Below are 16,480 nucleotides of genomic sequence, written 5' to 3'. Positions count from 1 at the left end.
TGATTTTTAATGTATTTTTCTTACTTTTTATTTACGGTAATAAATTATATGCACATTTGTAGTCTATTAAAAACGTCGTGTCAGTGCTACATCATGCTGACCTCGGTCCTCGATGCTGACACTGACTGATTTTTGATTGACGAATGTCAAAAATGTCATTACCTACGCAAAGGCTTCAGTGTGCCTAGTGCGAGTTTTCATCGAGTACGAAACGTTACTATCGCGTTTGCGTCACAGCCGAATTAGTATGGGAAATCGAACAGCGCCCCTAGCGGACGTATGGGGAAGCTTTGATTCCCCATACAAATTTCGCTGTGACGCAGACGCGATAGTAACGTTTCGTACTCGATGAAAACTCGCACTAGGCACACTGGCTTCTGGCTTATTTACATTTTTTTAATTTGTATTTGGTGAATGTTGCGGTCGGTTAGGTATATTACTTGCTCTGTGTGTGTCTCAACTCTCAACATGCTCTCAACTGACGACATCGCGTAACGTTTGATTGGTTCAATTAGAATGTCGTTCAAGTTGAACTAATAATTGAACTCGCGCACCTTTCGAATTCAAGGTCTCGCTTCCACCGTTCCACGTGGAGTATGGGAAAATGTTTTATTTATCAAACAGAAGGTCTTATCAATAGACGTGTGTGCGATTTTTCAGGCGATACGTTATCAGTGAATTGATATATCAAATCATTTGTTTTAAAAATGTCGACTGTGTTAGAAGATGTGTGCGAACTCTTAGATAGTTACAATGGAAGAGACAAGGTAAAGTATGCGGATATCTTTACTTGTTCACCCTTGATATTTGCAAATTAAACTGGAAATAGTTGTCCCATAGTTCAAACTAGTATCTGCGATATTTAAAGATAATTAAATGTATGCAACATCTTTACAATTTAAGTTATTCATGTATATTTAATAATTATATTTTGTAGCGACTACTGAATATTTTTCTGAACATATTTTTATTACACACATTAATCAAGGAAAAAAGTTGTGACCCAGTATGTAAATTAATAAGATAAAATATATAATCATTGATCACTAATTAGTAATTACCTTTGCTCATTACCTATTTAATAAGGAACTAATTACAAATTTAAAACTTAAGGTAATCTAAGCATAAAGAACTTTATATTTAAAGTTTGTATTTCTTTTAAATTTCAGGTTGTCCGTCTAGCATGTTACACATTCAAGTTATATGGGTGCATCAAAGGAGACAAGCCATGGCAAACTGCTGGCTCTCGCCTCTCCAATGCAAGGATGATGTTAAGGCTGTTTGATGATATCCCTATGATGAGACACACTTATAACTATGGCTTTGGAAAACATGTAAGTAATAAGTTAAAAAACTTAAAGTTAAAATCTAGTATTTTTTTTTTATGGTATAATTAACATAATATTATTATTTTAAATTTAAGTCTAGTATTATTTTGTTAAATGATGGAATTCCTGTATAATTATTGTAAATTTAAATTTATATTACAAAAGCAAACATTTACTATCAATAAAATAATGCTTTATCACTTAATTGTTTTAACCGTGTAACTACATATTTGCGTAAAACGTGGTAGGGTAAGTCGGCGTATTACTGTATATTCCTTCTTTGCTTCTTATTCATCATTATAAATCAAAAATTTCCCTCCATTATTTAATAAGTCTAGTCTTATTACAAGAGAGTATTTATTAAACTCCATAAAAAGAAGAGAAACAGAATCATACAGGTCCATATTACATTGACTTTCATTCATTTGCAAATCCTATAAATAACTGTCTGATATTAAAATTTTATTACTTATATTTAATATTTAAATTTTTATTTATAAATTATGTAACCTTTACCCCTAATAATGATAGCATCATGTTGCAATTACACCTTTGACATCGATAAAAATGATAAAAATTTATTACAGGAGTCATCGAAAATAGCAGCCACTCTCGGGGTGTTAGCAAATTGTGTGGACCAAATGTTCCTCCCAGTGGAGAAAGCATGTTGGTTACATGATGTGGGGATTCTGAAGCTGACTCCCGATGTAGCGAATAAATTAGAGGTGTTCAGCACGGCTCTGTGGGCTGCTAGCTTGTATATTTCACTTATACAGTAAGTAATTTAATAAGAAATTTTTAATAAGTATATTTTGAAATTTTTTTTATGGATTACTTAGGTGAGATTGTAGATGGCATGGCAGTATAAGGTGAAGGTTCGGTTGGTTTGGATCCTCCCTTCTGTACTTTAAAATTGCATTTAATGCTAAACATGAAATAATGTATATGTTTTTAGCGTGGTAGTAAAAAGAATACCTAGTGCATTACATTATGAAGTGTGTAATAAAAACGATTATGTGAATGCATGATTAAATTCAAAAATTATCTTGTATTTAAAACGATAATATCAGTATACATTCAGTTTTTTTAAGGTTACATTATCTTCTAATTAGCATTTTTGTATATGATTATTTCATAATAGTTAGATAATTTTTTTATTACTAAAAACCAATTCATAAAATTCTGCAGTTTTGCATTATATCTATTAAGTATAAACTTTATTCTAAATAAGCCAGAATGAATAACTGTGTTCATAATAATTTGTTAATATTTATAAATGCGGTTTTATAATTGACATGTAATAAACGACTACCTTCAATCATGCTCAAATTTGTCCAAAGCAAAAGTCTGCCTACCCGTGTATGAGTTTTTTAATGTGTTATAAATCCTGCAATAGACTTTGAACATTACTGCCTTGAAATAAGGTTCTAATTTCAATAAAATATGGTACCAATTTTACAATGCCATTCGGACGTTTTTTGACGACATTATATTTGGCGATTGTGAGCAGTTGTTTATAGTATATCAATAGGTTAATTGTTAGGAAACATCTGTTGTACTATCTGATACTTTTTTTATTCTTAAAAATATTATTCAATTATCTGTAAATATTAAACATTATTTCAGAAACTTCCGTTCCTTCCGACACCTCTGGTGGTCTCGGGATTGCCTCCAAAGTACGGAAGACGTCAGCGAAGCGATGCGGAAAGTTGACATTCGTCTAGCCTTACAAATAATTACAGCTGGGAAGTTATTCTTGGATATAACCCATGCGGTTAGCTGCTTACCTGCTGGATGGTTGTGGGGAGAGAAAATCGGTTCGACTAAAGTAGCAGCCATTGCTACCACCTCTTCTGTGATCGGTATCGCGATGTATTTCGCGAGGAAACGACTGCTCAAATAAATAATCAAATAAAATAGTGAAAGTGACTGTGATTTGTGAAGTGTTAATAATGGTTCTTGCCAGAAAGTGGGGGTTATGACATCTGAGATTTAATTGTTTACCAATTCATGGCAGTAACAGGGTTGAGTATTTGCGCACACAAATTTTATTTTGTAAATAGTTTGTGTTTATGTATTTGTGTCAGAGACGATAAACTGATAATAAAACTCTCTCTCTTTAAATAATTTGAAATTGTATAAATGTTTGAACTTTTTCGAAAAAAAAGGAATTAATCTGAAAAAGGTATTATGAGGTTGTAATATTTATAAATATTATATTTATTTGTATTTGTTTTACAATACTTTTAAATGTCGAAATTATTTTTATAATGGACAAATGTTATTGATTTGTATGATTATAGATTAAAAAACGCTTTTCATATAACAAACTCTAGTCTGAATCATTTTCAGCATTGAAACTATTAATAAACTAGACTCATAATCGACTATTAAAACGTCTCAATAGAGCATTAATTTAATGGAACACTTTATTATGTTGATAGTTGTACAGAGTAGTCTCCACTCATCCGCAAATTTTTAACTTTTTTTGTCAAGGTGCACAAGTTTATTAATGTTAACACTATTGAATTAGAATAAGTGAATTGTAAAATTCTTTTGAAAAATATATGTCTCTAAACCTTAACGCTTATTAAAAATGCCTGTCGTAGGCAGAGTTTCGCTTTGGACAATTTTTTTTAAGTGATTGTGAGTCTAGTTTTTTATTATTTGTCAATTTTTTAAAGAATATACATGTTGATAGTGATTCAGGTTTGGGATCGTTAGGCATAGTAATCTGCTATGCCTAACGATCTGCTGCAGGATAGGAAAAATTAGGATATTGAAAAAGTTCGAGCGGAAATCAAGTTATTATTTAGATGAAATTATCTATATATTAAAAGTCTTACTACATAATTATAATCCTTCCATTATCTTATCTTCCAGTAATATACAAAGTATAGAAAAAGGCTTTTTACAAACGCGTAATCAAATATTCGATATAAGGAAGAATGTGGCTTAAACTTAAGGTAATTGTATATTATAAATTGTAATGCGGGTTCTATATATTATATAGATGTTTTACCTTATTATATCACAATATGATGACATGCAAAATATATTATGTTCCTTATTACGTGTTGTGTATTTACCATGGTACAAAATTGTATATAATATTTATTCCTAAAAGCTTAATGTATTTAAAAGTACCTGTATGAAACTAATTTTAAATAAATTTTTATAATTATTATTTTTTGTGTTTAAATTGCTATAACTCTATGCGGTGTATGAATGTGCATTTTTCTAGAATACCTTTTTTACTTATAAATAAGTTACCCTGAATAAGATGAAAATTTAATTTTTGTTATAATTTTTTTACATTTTCACAAAATATAAATTACTAGCTTTCCGCCTGCGGCTTCGCCCGCGTTTTCAAAGAAAAACCTGCATAGTTCCCGTTCCCGTGGGATTTTCTGGATAAAACCTAGCCTATATTACTCGTGGATAATGTAGCTTTCGAATGGTGAAAGAATTTTTAAAATCGGTCCAGTAGTTTATGAGCCTATTCATTACAATCAAACAAACAAAGTTTTCCTTTTTATAATATTAGTGTAGATAATAAAATAACTATTATCTTGAATATCCAAATAAAATCCAATTGTATTTCACATCAGTTTCAATAATTAATTTGACTTTTTTCACATGTATTCAAATGTTTTTATGTATTTCATAATATTTTGACGATATCTACTATCACAGAAATGTTTAAAACCTTGGGTTAGCCGTTAAAATAAATGCAATTACCTTTTAACATTACTTTACTTTTTAACATTAACGTTAGCCAAGCTTATGGAAGTGTTTTTTTTTAAACCGGAAATAGAATTGAGAATGTGCGACCTTACTTCTAAGGAGGTGTAAGTAATATTTATTTATGGTAGATAACTTCAGGGTCACCTCTCTATAAGAGGTCAATAAAAGTCGTATATAACGTGCATTTATTTGCACATACTAGGCGGAAAATTAAACCAACATTTATTCATGAATATGTTCTTCATTATAACTTCAAATACCAATGTATCAGAACAGAGGAATTAATTTGAAAACATTAATAATTAGGCTTAGTTACTAAAATACAATCGAAATAGCAAAGGCAGTAGGTATACCTATTGGCCCTTATTTAAGTTAAGGCTTAAGGGTGCTTTTAAAAATTTAATGTGCGAGGATGTGTACCGAGGACGAGGAATGTGTTTGTAAAGAACCAATAATATCGCTTCATTTAGTTTCAGCGTTTGAACTTTGAAGCGATACTATTGGGTAGGTATTAACAAACACATTCCTTGCTACACATCCTCCCACATTATTGGTAGAAAAGCGCCCTAAACATTTCCTTGAAAATACTGAGCCGATTTTAATGGAATCTTGATGTTGCCTCAGTTGGAGAATCAAGAAAGTGTATTACAGTAAATAATAACTTCAACACGAATATGAGGAACCAACTAATAAATTTGAAAAGTTGCTTGAACGTCTAATATTCAGTACCTTTAAGAAAATAAAAATATATAATAATATAGAGATCATACAACAAAATGATATTGATTCCTTCTTTATATCACATAATACACCTAGGTACTGCAGAGTGCTCTACCGCGACCGGTGGCAAAATTTAATTAATCCCATATCATCTAACAAATAACTATACGTCGATATAATGAAATCCTAATAAAGCATATCGCGAATTATTTATGAATTTTTATCAAAAATTTCGGCTATCGGCTATTATCTAATCAATTTGGTTAGAGTTATATTCGTTCAGTGTATCGTGTTGCCGCCATGGATTTGGTCAACGAGCTATGTGATCTGCTGCAGTCACATGCGAGTCGGGATAAAGTAAGTGACTACCTAAGATAATCCATACTAATATTATAAATGCGAAAGTAACTCTGTCTGTCTGTCTGTTACTCAATCACGCCTAAACTACTGAACCAATTTTCATGAAATTTGGTATGGAGATATTTTGATACCCGAGAAAGGACATAGGCTACTTTTTATCCCGGGAAAATGACGCAATATCGGTTTTTCTTTGGCTGCGCGGGCGAAGCCGCGGGCGGAAACTAGTATCTTCATATATTAGGTTTTGATTTACAGAACGTACTGTATTGAAGTTCCGAATTTGAGTACATAACCTACTTCAATTTATCAATGAATACTTTGTTGATATATTACAAACTACAGTCTAGAGATTAGTCTAATACTGTATTAGCATAACATTTCAATCCGAGCTTAGCCGAAAGGTCAAAACTCAAAAGTAAAAGCTTTCAACCGCGGATTCGCTTGCATGTTCAAAGGAAATTCCTAACTACCTATAAGGCACAAAAATCATACCATAAAGTCGCTCCGTTACTATGTGAAAGAAAGACAAATAAACAAACATTTGTACATAAAAATTATTTGCAAACACTTGACTGCGTTAAAGTTGTTCAAATGTTATTGTTATTTTGACTTCTCATAAACGGCTTGACCGATTTGAATGAAACTTATGATGTCTTTGAGAATGGTTTATTCGAACGCGCAGTAGGCCAGTCTTATGCATAAATAAAGTAATATTTTGTGAGATTCAAAAGCATACCTAGTCTGTGTTTTGCTCGAGAAGGGAAATGTACTTAGGTACCTACTTAAGCAATATTGAGCATATTTTATATACCTATATAAATATCATTTGCAATACTAATTTATAACCATCAGGTAGTAGGCCTAACATGCTACACCCTGAAGCTATGGGGCTCCACTTCCAACAAACAGAGCCTGCTAACCGCGAGCGCTCGGCTTGCGTCCGCGCGGGCAACTCTGCGGCTCTTTGACGACCCCGCCGCTATTAAAGTTCTTCAAACTTATGGACTTGGGAGACATGTAAGTATGTATAAGTATGGATGTATGATTTGGTAAAATAATGAGCAGTTTTCATAGTGACATTTTCAGAGACTTGAAAGAATGTCGATTCGTCGCATAAATCAAAATACTACATAACCGATTCATAATAACATGGTATGAAGAATTCTAAATGTTGGTACGTAGCCTGTAGGTAAGTACCTACAGGCTACGTACCAACATTTAGAATTCTTCTTCTTCTTCATCTTTTATCCATACATTATTCAATTCTCCTAACCAAGATTAAGTTTTATAAATATTCGAATTATCTAAGATGATAATTATTTCTAGTACCTATTATTTCTAGTGGATGATAGAAATCCGGAAGTGTGACGATTCTATAGTTTGAGATCAATCGACAGCTTATCGTTCACTTATCTCAGTTATTATTTATTTTTTTAATGCTCTTGTCTTGAATCTTATCAATACAACGGTAGGAACATAATGTTCAGTGTTATTTGGTACTTCAAAAAATTTCGAATCATCTAAAGTCTAAATAAAATGTTTCAGGACATTAGCTCAGTAATCAGTTGGTCGTTTCAACTCACGTATGAAATGTATATGCTCTAATTTTAAGCTAGGTTTATATTATTTAACATAATATGTAGGTACGCAACGTAAATAGACACTAAAGGTATCTTATTTATATGATACTAGGAAGGTCCATGGTGGGGAGCTCTAGGAGTGACCAACAGCATCTTCACGTTGGCGTATCTACAAGCTGAGAAGCTAATGTGGCTGGTGGACACAGGTGTTCTGAAGATCAAAGAAGAATATGCTACGAATATTCGGACAGCGCATAAGCTGTTTTGGTCACTGTCTGCTTTTGTTGGGTTTTTAAGGTAATTTTTTTGATTTGAAATATCTATAAAGATTCTCTATTCTGGCAACGATTTTTACTCGGGTACTCAGAATAAGCTCAATAAGCTAACATAAGTTAGCTCAAAGGTTAGCTTTAAGATACAAGTAATTATTTTATAAATGCTATATTAGCGTGAATTTACCTTGCAATGAATCGAACCATAATCACTTTAAACCTTGGTTTATATATCAAAAATGTTGCCAGATCAATTCGCACTCTCCACATAGCGGCGCAAAATCTAAAGACGAAGCGAACAAAATGTGCCCCAGCGCGTTTCACACAAGCAACTCTTACGAGCACCAAGTTTGTACTGGACATCATACATATAGTTAACTGGTTACCGAAAGGCTATTTGTGGGGAAGTGCCATGAAGACGTCTCATGCTGCAGCGGTGGCCACTGCTTCTGGGGTTATGGCGTTTGTTATACATTATAATGGGAAGAGGTTGCTTCCTCGGTAGAAATTTAATGTAATTGTCTGATTAATTGTGTATTCCTATGTAAATACACCTAAATTGAGAGTAAGTAAGAAAAGTTCAAAGCGCGTCGAAATATGTGAGCTAACTTAAAGCTAATGATCGCAGAAGTTTTTCTGTTTCAGAGGTTGCGTTTATTATTACCTATTTATTTTATTAAGGTTAATTGTCTATAATAATTAATAAAAATTAAAGTTTTGATTACTTGTATATTACTTAGGCTGGTTGCAGAGCTTGACCGGCCGTCATGCGTACCGTCGGTCCTGACGATACGCATCAACAACAATTGTATGACTATGGCACTAATGCGCATGACAATACGCGTGCGTATGGTCGGTCTAGCTATGAACGGTTTTATGAATTTCCATACATATGACAAGCGCGACTGACGTACGCACTGATGGTCGGTCAAGCTCTGCAACCAGCCTTATACGTAACATAATGTAATGGTTATTGGTTATATCTAATACTATCTAATCTAATATATTCTGTTTACTTAGATATAGTTTCTTAAGATTTAAGATAAAATACTTCATGTTGTATAAACTGGTATTTATAAGATTTATTCTTTCCTTGTTGTATATAAAATCTTTATATTTATTTGTATTGCTTAACTTAGCGAACGATGTGTTCGATTCCTTATTAAGTTATTTGGAGTTTTAATAATAAGTTAGCCAAATATACCGTCATATATAATAGAATTCTAGTCATGAATTGTGTGAAATAAAACACTGAATTACAAAATATATTTTATTTATCTCAAAACCATCCTCTTAAACATATAAAAATCAGTCAACATAATATAAAATTTAACACAAACATACGATATGCCTTTTGCAATGAAAAAAAAACAATATGCTAAAAATTAACAAAAAATTTATATAAATTCGAGACGAAAACTATTATAGTAGGAATATACAATAAAAAAATTACCAGGAAAAAACAAATTAATTATATTTATCAGCCATTTCCAACTCTTCTTTGAAATAAACTTCTTTCCCTGGATACAACTTATTTGCTAAACGCACTAATTTCTTTAAATCCGGCGTTTTGGCCCACGTGATGACGTCACCGGGATTCGAACCCAGGACTGCGCTTATAGCTGTCTCATAACTACGCATTATACTTTCGGAGGGAGATAGTATACATTGTGCGAAACGGCAGAGTGCGCGATGCCTGAAAAAAATAGATGATTTAGAGTGTAAGTTACATTTTATAGATTACCTACGTATCAAACACGTACAAATTATTTTCAATCATTACATATTATTTTCCAAATCCCAACTATTATTTAAAATTCGAAAGTAATTATGTCTATCTGTTTACGCCTCAACCACTGAACTGGTTTTTATGAAATTCACAAGACACACAGTTAGTTTGAAACCTGAAAATAACATTGGATACTCGGAAATCCTACGGGAACAGGAACTATGCGGGTTTTCCTTTGAAAGAAAGGAAAGCTTACTACATAGTATAAAACAAAGTCGCTTTCTCTGTCCCTATGTCCCTTTTTATGCTTAAATCTTTAAAACTATGCAACGGATTTTGATGCGGTTTTTTTAATAGATAGATTGATTCAAGGGGAAGGTTTTAGTATATAATTTATTCGGTTTTAGTCAAAGCAGGCGTAGCCGCGGGTGGTAAGCTAGTATGAAATAAAAAGAATCACCTGTTCGTAGGCGCAGGAGTAGACGCCTGTAATGCTACTACTTGTAACAACGACCGTTTAGTGTCAGCAGCCCACTTATTGATCAACTCCCTCGCAACTCCCCCATACTCCCTTTCCTCTCCACTACTAGTCCCTTCCACTAAACCAGTCTCTCTTATCTCTTCTATGTCACTCCTTTCCACGCCTTCTAAGTCTCTTGAGTCTATCTTTTCTTTGCCTTCCCCATTTTTGTGTAATGCTAAACGACACGCTACGCATATCCATAACGCGACGATTTCTTCGTTTTCAGCACTGAAATAGATAAAACTATGAACATTAAAGTATTGTAAAAATGTTATATAATAAATTTTCTTAACACTGAGTGACTTGTTATCCATACTAATATTATAAATGTGAAAGTAACTCTGTCTGTCTGTCTATAACTCAATCACGCCTTAACTACTGAACCAATTTGCATGAAATTTGGTATAGAGATATTTTGATACCCGAGAAAGGACATAGGCTACTTTTTACCCCGGGACATAGGATAGGTTTTATTGCGGAAATCCCACGGGAACGGGAACTATGCGGGTTTTTCTTTGACTGCGCGGGCGATGCCGCGGGTGGAAAGCTAGTAGATAATAAAATTTAAGTTATAACAAATCTTTTTCATAGTATAAGAATAGACTCACAAGTGAATCTCCACATTGTTCAACGCCAGCATTGTATCCAGTAACCGCTCGGGCGTGTGCCTGCCGCGTGTCGCCCGCAGCAGGCCGTACGCGGCGTGCAAACCGCCGCGTTTTACACACACGCTCGATTCCCACCACGCGCTGGATGACCAACGTGTCTCTAGTTCTGACCAGCCTGTTGTATCTGCTTAAAGACAAGGAATATAATAAAAAAAGAATTATCGAAATCGGTTCAGCCGTTCTCGAGTTATGGAATTACAACGAAAAGTGGCATTGATTTTTATATATTAGATTGCACGAAAATATAGACGTAACACATTAAATGAAAATAAAAGAAAATCAAATACATATAAATAAATAAATAAAATAAAATATGAAGCACTTAAATGTTATCCAAGTTAATTTTTTATAATAGGAAATGTACTATCAATGTCTCGTTCGTACAATATAAACAAATGTGACGATTAAAATGAGTAGTAATTTAGAAAGCTTAGCAAAATTTGACATTAACTCGAATTCTGGAAAGTCTCGTGTAACCCAATACCGCCTCCTATGTGACCGCCTCCTTGGTACAGTGGTTGACGCGTGAGCGTAGAACCGTGGGGTCCTGGGTTCAATTCCCAGTGGAGACGAAGAAAAAAAATGTCTCGGTCTGGCAGGACACAGAAGGCTGATCACCTACTTGTCCCTAAATAAAATCGATCAGTGAAACAGATGTATAATGCATCTGTCCCTTACCCCACTAAGCGACATGGGACTTCACTTTTTTGTGTAACCCAAAGGCCAAAAAAAACAAAAAACATCTTACTAGTCTCAAGATGTGCTTTAGCCAACCGGTCAGCGAGCGGCAGAAAGTAGTCCAACGCTGTGAGTGTGGCCAGTGCGCTCAGACTGGCTTTCAGCACGTGTGGTGACGTCATCCATTCCAGGTATACCTGATGATGTACAGGTTGCACTTAGTTTTATTCCAGTTTTTTTTCTGGATTATAAGCTATGTGAAAGATATTTTTGGCGAAAAAAATTTGATATTTTTTAATTTGTTAATATTTAAAAAAATATACAAGTCACCTAGTTGGATACAGAGAACCGTTTGAAAATAACGTTTAAAAAAAGTACAATGGCTTTCTTCTAGATTCTTCTTCTTTTTAGATCTTTTTTTTTTTCTTTTTGCATTTATGTTATATTATTATTTTTAGCTAAAATACTCACAGGCAGAACTATTTTAGCAGCGGGCTCCATACACAATACTACAACAGTTCGACTCAAGATATCTTCCAATTGCCCTTCTTCATTCTCTATGTGAGGAACTGTAATAATTTAGAATGAATTAAAACACATTATTAATCAGGAGTTCGTTCTTTTAGTTAAAAATTTCGTCTTGTATTAGGGCACTGTAATATTTCTGAAAACTATAAACTAAAAAAATATGGAGTATCCTTCTCTAGTATATTTCTAGGAATTTCCGATAGCTATAGAGGTAGTAACCGCTCGAGTGTTCGGTGCGCTCCATTGGATTATTTTTATATATTTTTTATTTATTTAACTCTTTAATGTAGCATAAAGGAAATTTTGTTACAATTATAACCTATAGCCTTCCTCGATAAATGGGCTATCTAACACCGAAATATTTTTTTTAAATCGGACCAGTAGTTCCCGAGATTAGCGCGTTCAAACTTCTTTTTTTATTGCCTGATTGGAAGCGCTTGACCACGATCTCGCCTGAAGGTAAGCTGAGATGTGGCCTAAGATGGAGCGCGCTTCCCTAGAATGTACCTGTTCACTCTTTTCTTGAAGACCTCCATGTTGTACTCGTCGGGGGAAATAAACAAACAAATTCTTCAGCTTTATAATATTAGTGTAGAAGTATATAGATTAGGCTGCCTTATCACCTAGGTCCGCTACAACCCGCAGCAAGCACTGTACAAAGGGCCGCAAGTGCGCGTGTAAGGGCGGCGCCACACCGGCCCGCAGCGCGCTCGACACGCCGCTGCAGCGCGCCGAGTGTGAACCGCCCTTATTTTGTAGCGAGTTTGGGTACACGCGGAGTTGGGCCGCTGATAGTGCTATGCTGGAAGGGTACAATAGAACATTTAAATATACTATCGTTGATTTTATTTCTAAACTAGCTTCCGCCCACGACTTCGTACGTGCATCCCCGTTTTTCCCCGTTCCCGCAAGAATTTCGGGAAATCCTTTCTTAGGGGACGCCTACGTTATGACATCTGCCTGCATGCCAAATTTCAGCCCGATACGTCCAGTGGTTTGGGCTGTGCGTTGATAGATCACTATATCAGTCACCTTTGAGTTTTATATATATAGACTAGCTTACCGCCCGCGGCTTCGTCCGCTTTCTCTAAATCCTAATAAATTATATACTAAAACCTTCCTCTTGAATCACTCTATCTATTAAAAAAAAACCGCATCAAAATCCGTTGCGTAGTTTTAAAGATTTAAGCATACAAAGGAACATAAGGACATAGGGACAGAGAAAACGACTTTGTTTTATACTATGTAGTGATAAGAGTGATGTTCACTGTGGAGTTAGGAATGATGATGTCGGAAAGTTGTATATATTTGATTCAGAGCAAGGCTTCGCTATATATACGTAGAGAAAGAAGAAGTCTATTTATGGAGTTAAAAACGAGAGATTTTCTAGGACTTGTTTGACAGATTTTTCTTTTCATACCGAATATCGAAATGATTGTATACCAAATGCAAATAAACAAAAACATATCGATAAATAAATATAAAATTGTTTCAAAAAAGAAGGATGAACACAAATATAAATAATGAGTCACCATAAATTGTTATTAAAAAATTCTCACCAAAAATGCGGCAGTTCATGGTACGGCATGGCGGGGTTGAAATGCTGCTGGAAGTACTGGTCCAGCAGCTGCTCCAACCCGCTGAGGGGTAACCTCCACCATGGCAACATGCACGCTTGGGCTAGACACTAGAAGTAGACGAAAATGATCTTTATTGCTTGGATATAAAGTTTAATTTTCTTTGCTCATAATTAAAGTTATAACGAGCGAAAAGGAAATCTGTTGCTTGGTTTAATTTTCTTTGCACATAATTAATGTCATAACGAGCGAAAATGAACTCTGTTGCTTAGACGTAAGGTTTAATTTTCTTTTAATAGAGGTTACGATAAGATTAGCGAAAGTGAACTCTATTGCTTAAAAATAAGGTTCAACTTTCTTTGCGCATAATTAAGGTTATAACGAGCGAAAGTGAACTCTGTTGCTTGGATATAAGGTTTAATGTTTCTGTTGAATTGAAGTTCGATTTTGGTCATTGTTTCGTTCATAACATATTCATAGTTTATTATTTTACGGATGGGTTATGTGTTTTTATCTGTTTGTTTGTGTTGCCGCGTGGTTGATTTGGCTGTTGGATTCAATTATGATATCATTTAAAATTAATGCCACCTGTGTATCAATGATCAAAACGCGTCATTTGTAAAAAAATAATAAATATCGCTAGACTGTTCAATATATAACCTACCTCTTGCGAAAACTGCATGTTGTTAGACGTGAACAACGCGAAGAGATTGGCCAACGTTGGCGCCAAGTGTTGGTCCAACACGCCATGCAGCCAAGTGTCAGTGAGCGTGTGATTTAGTGTCACACTACACCATGATGTTATCTCTCTGTCTGATAAAGTGCTTATCTGGAAATAAACAATATTTCAATCATTTTTATGTTTGATTTTTTACAATAAAGAATGTTGAAATGCGAGTCACAAACGCAATTACATTTGTATTTAATTCACAAAATGTAAATATCAATATTTTTTAGATTCTACTGTTTATTAACGAACTTTTACAATTCGTTATTACCGCAACCGACTGAACTCTACTGTGTTCCTTTGAGCTTTCAGCGGCGCTAATGAAAGCGGATCCGCTTCACGTTCTAAGTGTTGCGGACTGGCAACGCCGCTCGCCGCAAAACCTCCTCACGTGTGCGGCGTTGCCTGTCCCATCTGTCTGTACCTGCACGGCCAGCGGCAGACAGGGCGCGCTGCACCACTGGCGCCGCCAGTGCGAGCGGGACAGAGCACACAGCAGCGCCGACATCTGTACGCGTGCCTCTTGCGAACCGGCAACGCCGCTCACCGATAGATACGTCTCTATCGACCAGCGCCATACTTCGCTGAGCAACGGTTCTGCGCTTCCTGAAGTGGGGAAAGATTGTTTTATATGAATTTATATAAATTATATAATTTGTTTGCATAAGTTATCAAAATTGGTGAGGAAATGAAAAAAATTGCATAAATTGCTGTGAGAAAATACCACGAACGATGGTCAGAAAAAACCCTGAAAATAGGTTTAGAACTTTTTTTTATATTAATAAAAAAAAAATTAAAATACACCTAAAGCAATCTTCTTGAAAATCATCTAGAAAAAAGTGAACAAAAAATTATGTAAGTATTTTTTTTTTGTTCATACCCCTTAAAATTCCATCTATATCCATACCCCGTCTTCCAAACTCACCAGGACAGTCCTCCATAACCTGTTGGATGCAGGCCACGAACCTCTCCAGCATGGTGGTGTAGACCTCGTCCTCACACGTGGAGGGCAGCAGGGGCGGGAGGGACTGGGGTAAGATCCAGGGTGACCAGGATTCCAACATGGCCGACCAGGCGTATAGAGTTACTGAAATCATAATTTTATATTGCCATCTTTTGGGAAAATCTCCTTTCCTTATTTCAACGCACACAGAAAATACTCAAAATTCTTCTCCAGGTTTAAACATACCAATTCATTGAAATCTGTTCAGCCATTCTGACGAACATACAATACACAAATAGACAAACTCTATTAATGGATGATATTTTTAACTACACTACAATTATATTTTCACACTTCTACATCGAACAACCCTAGAAACATTTTTGGTATAATTTAGAAAACTTAAAACTGTACAATTTTCCCATAGAAACAGAAGTTATCAATTGATACGATATTATTACTATTCATCTCACAAATGGAATTTACCAATATTAATTAAAACATTTTCAACAAATCATCACATCTATTTTTTTGTCTAGTCCAAGAGGTATTTGCGTAAATTACCTCTCTCAGGCGCATAGCTCATATCCACAGCGGCGGCTACAAAGGCCTGTAATAAAGCCGCCAACACATCGGCCATATGTGTAGCGTAGTGGGGGAACATGTCCCTATTGGAGGAAGTCTTTCTAGCTTCCCACCAGATAACGCCTAGCTCACGGAGGAGGTGACCGATCTGGGAATAAGAGAAATAGGTTTAAAGCAAATTTTTAATTAGTACTTGAATAACAAAGAAGTTTTTGATGAACAATCGAAATATGTTACTGAAATTTTTAAGCTTAACAAAAAATAAAATAAAAGATAACATGTTTATGGAATAACAAATTTGAAACTTGTTTCCTCATCATTCCGATAAGTTTCATCAGAATTATAAAAATAATTTTATCAAACTTTCATTTTAACCGATTTAAAAAATGGAGTTCAATTCGATTGCATTGTTTTGTATTTTGTTACTTCAGAACTTTCAATTAGAGTGAACGGATTTTGATAATTCTTTTTATTTAAAAGCTAGTACTGTCCATTTAAATTTAGTTTAGCTCTGA

General features: G+C 34.6%; 3 protein-coding genes across 4 annotated transcripts in view; 2 read left to right on the top strand and 1 right to left on the bottom strand.

Moving 5' to 3' along the window:
- The first annotated feature begins 484 nt into the window (after positions 1-484).
- On the top strand, positions 485-3,408 carry LOC123694947 (peroxisomal membrane protein 11C-like). The gene is made up of 4 exons (XM_045640594.1): positions 485-767; positions 1,170-1,334; positions 1,916-2,103; positions 2,955-3,408. The coding sequence occupies exons 1-4, from the start codon at positions 708-710 to the stop codon at positions 3,229-3,231; spliced, it is 690 nt and encodes a 229-aa protein (XP_045496550.1). The 5' UTR covers positions 485-707; the 3' UTR covers positions 3,232-3,408.
- Positions 3,409-6,095: 2,687 nt separating this feature from the next.
- LOC123695181 (peroxisomal membrane protein 11C-like) lies at positions 6,096-8,616 on the top strand. Its single transcript, XM_045640940.1, has 4 exons — positions 6,096-6,152; positions 7,008-7,172; positions 7,848-8,032; positions 8,257-8,616. The coding sequence occupies exons 1-4, from the start codon at positions 6,096-6,098 to the stop codon at positions 8,510-8,512; spliced, it is 663 nt and encodes a 220-aa protein (XP_045496896.1). The 3' UTR covers positions 8,513-8,616.
- A 737-nt stretch (positions 8,617-9,353) lies between these two features.
- Positions 9,354-16,480, bottom strand: part of LOC123694908 — a 37,520-nt gene continuing 30,393 nt past the window's right edge. For both annotated transcript variants that reach the window (XM_045640528.1, XM_045640529.1), the window contains 11 exons: positions 15,945-16,113; positions 15,363-15,524; positions 14,862-15,043; positions 14,375-14,539; positions 13,693-13,820; positions 12,757-12,935; positions 12,077-12,174; positions 11,676-11,802; positions 10,868-11,051; positions 10,197-10,487; positions 9,354-9,703 (listed from right to left, as the gene is read on the bottom strand). In XM_045640528.1, coding sequence (XP_045496484.1) covers positions 9,475-9,703; positions 10,197-10,487; positions 10,868-11,051; positions 11,676-11,802; positions 12,077-12,174; positions 12,757-12,935; positions 13,693-13,820; positions 14,375-14,539; positions 14,862-15,043; positions 15,363-15,524; positions 15,945-16,113 — 1,914 coding nt within the window. In that variant the 3' untranslated portion in view covers positions 9,354-9,474. The remainder of the gene's footprint in view (positions 9,704-10,196; positions 10,488-10,867; positions 11,052-11,675; positions 11,803-12,076; positions 12,175-12,756; positions 12,936-13,692; positions 13,821-14,374; positions 14,540-14,861; positions 15,044-15,362; positions 15,525-15,944; positions 16,114-16,480) is intronic.

Source organism: Colias croceus, chromosome 10 (genome assembly GCF_905220415.1).
Source record: "Colias croceus chromosome 10, ilColCroc2.1".
NCBI lineage: Eukaryota > Metazoa > Arthropoda > Insecta > Lepidoptera > Pieridae > Colias > Colias croceus.
This window is presented reverse-complemented; position numbering and strand designations above follow the sequence as displayed.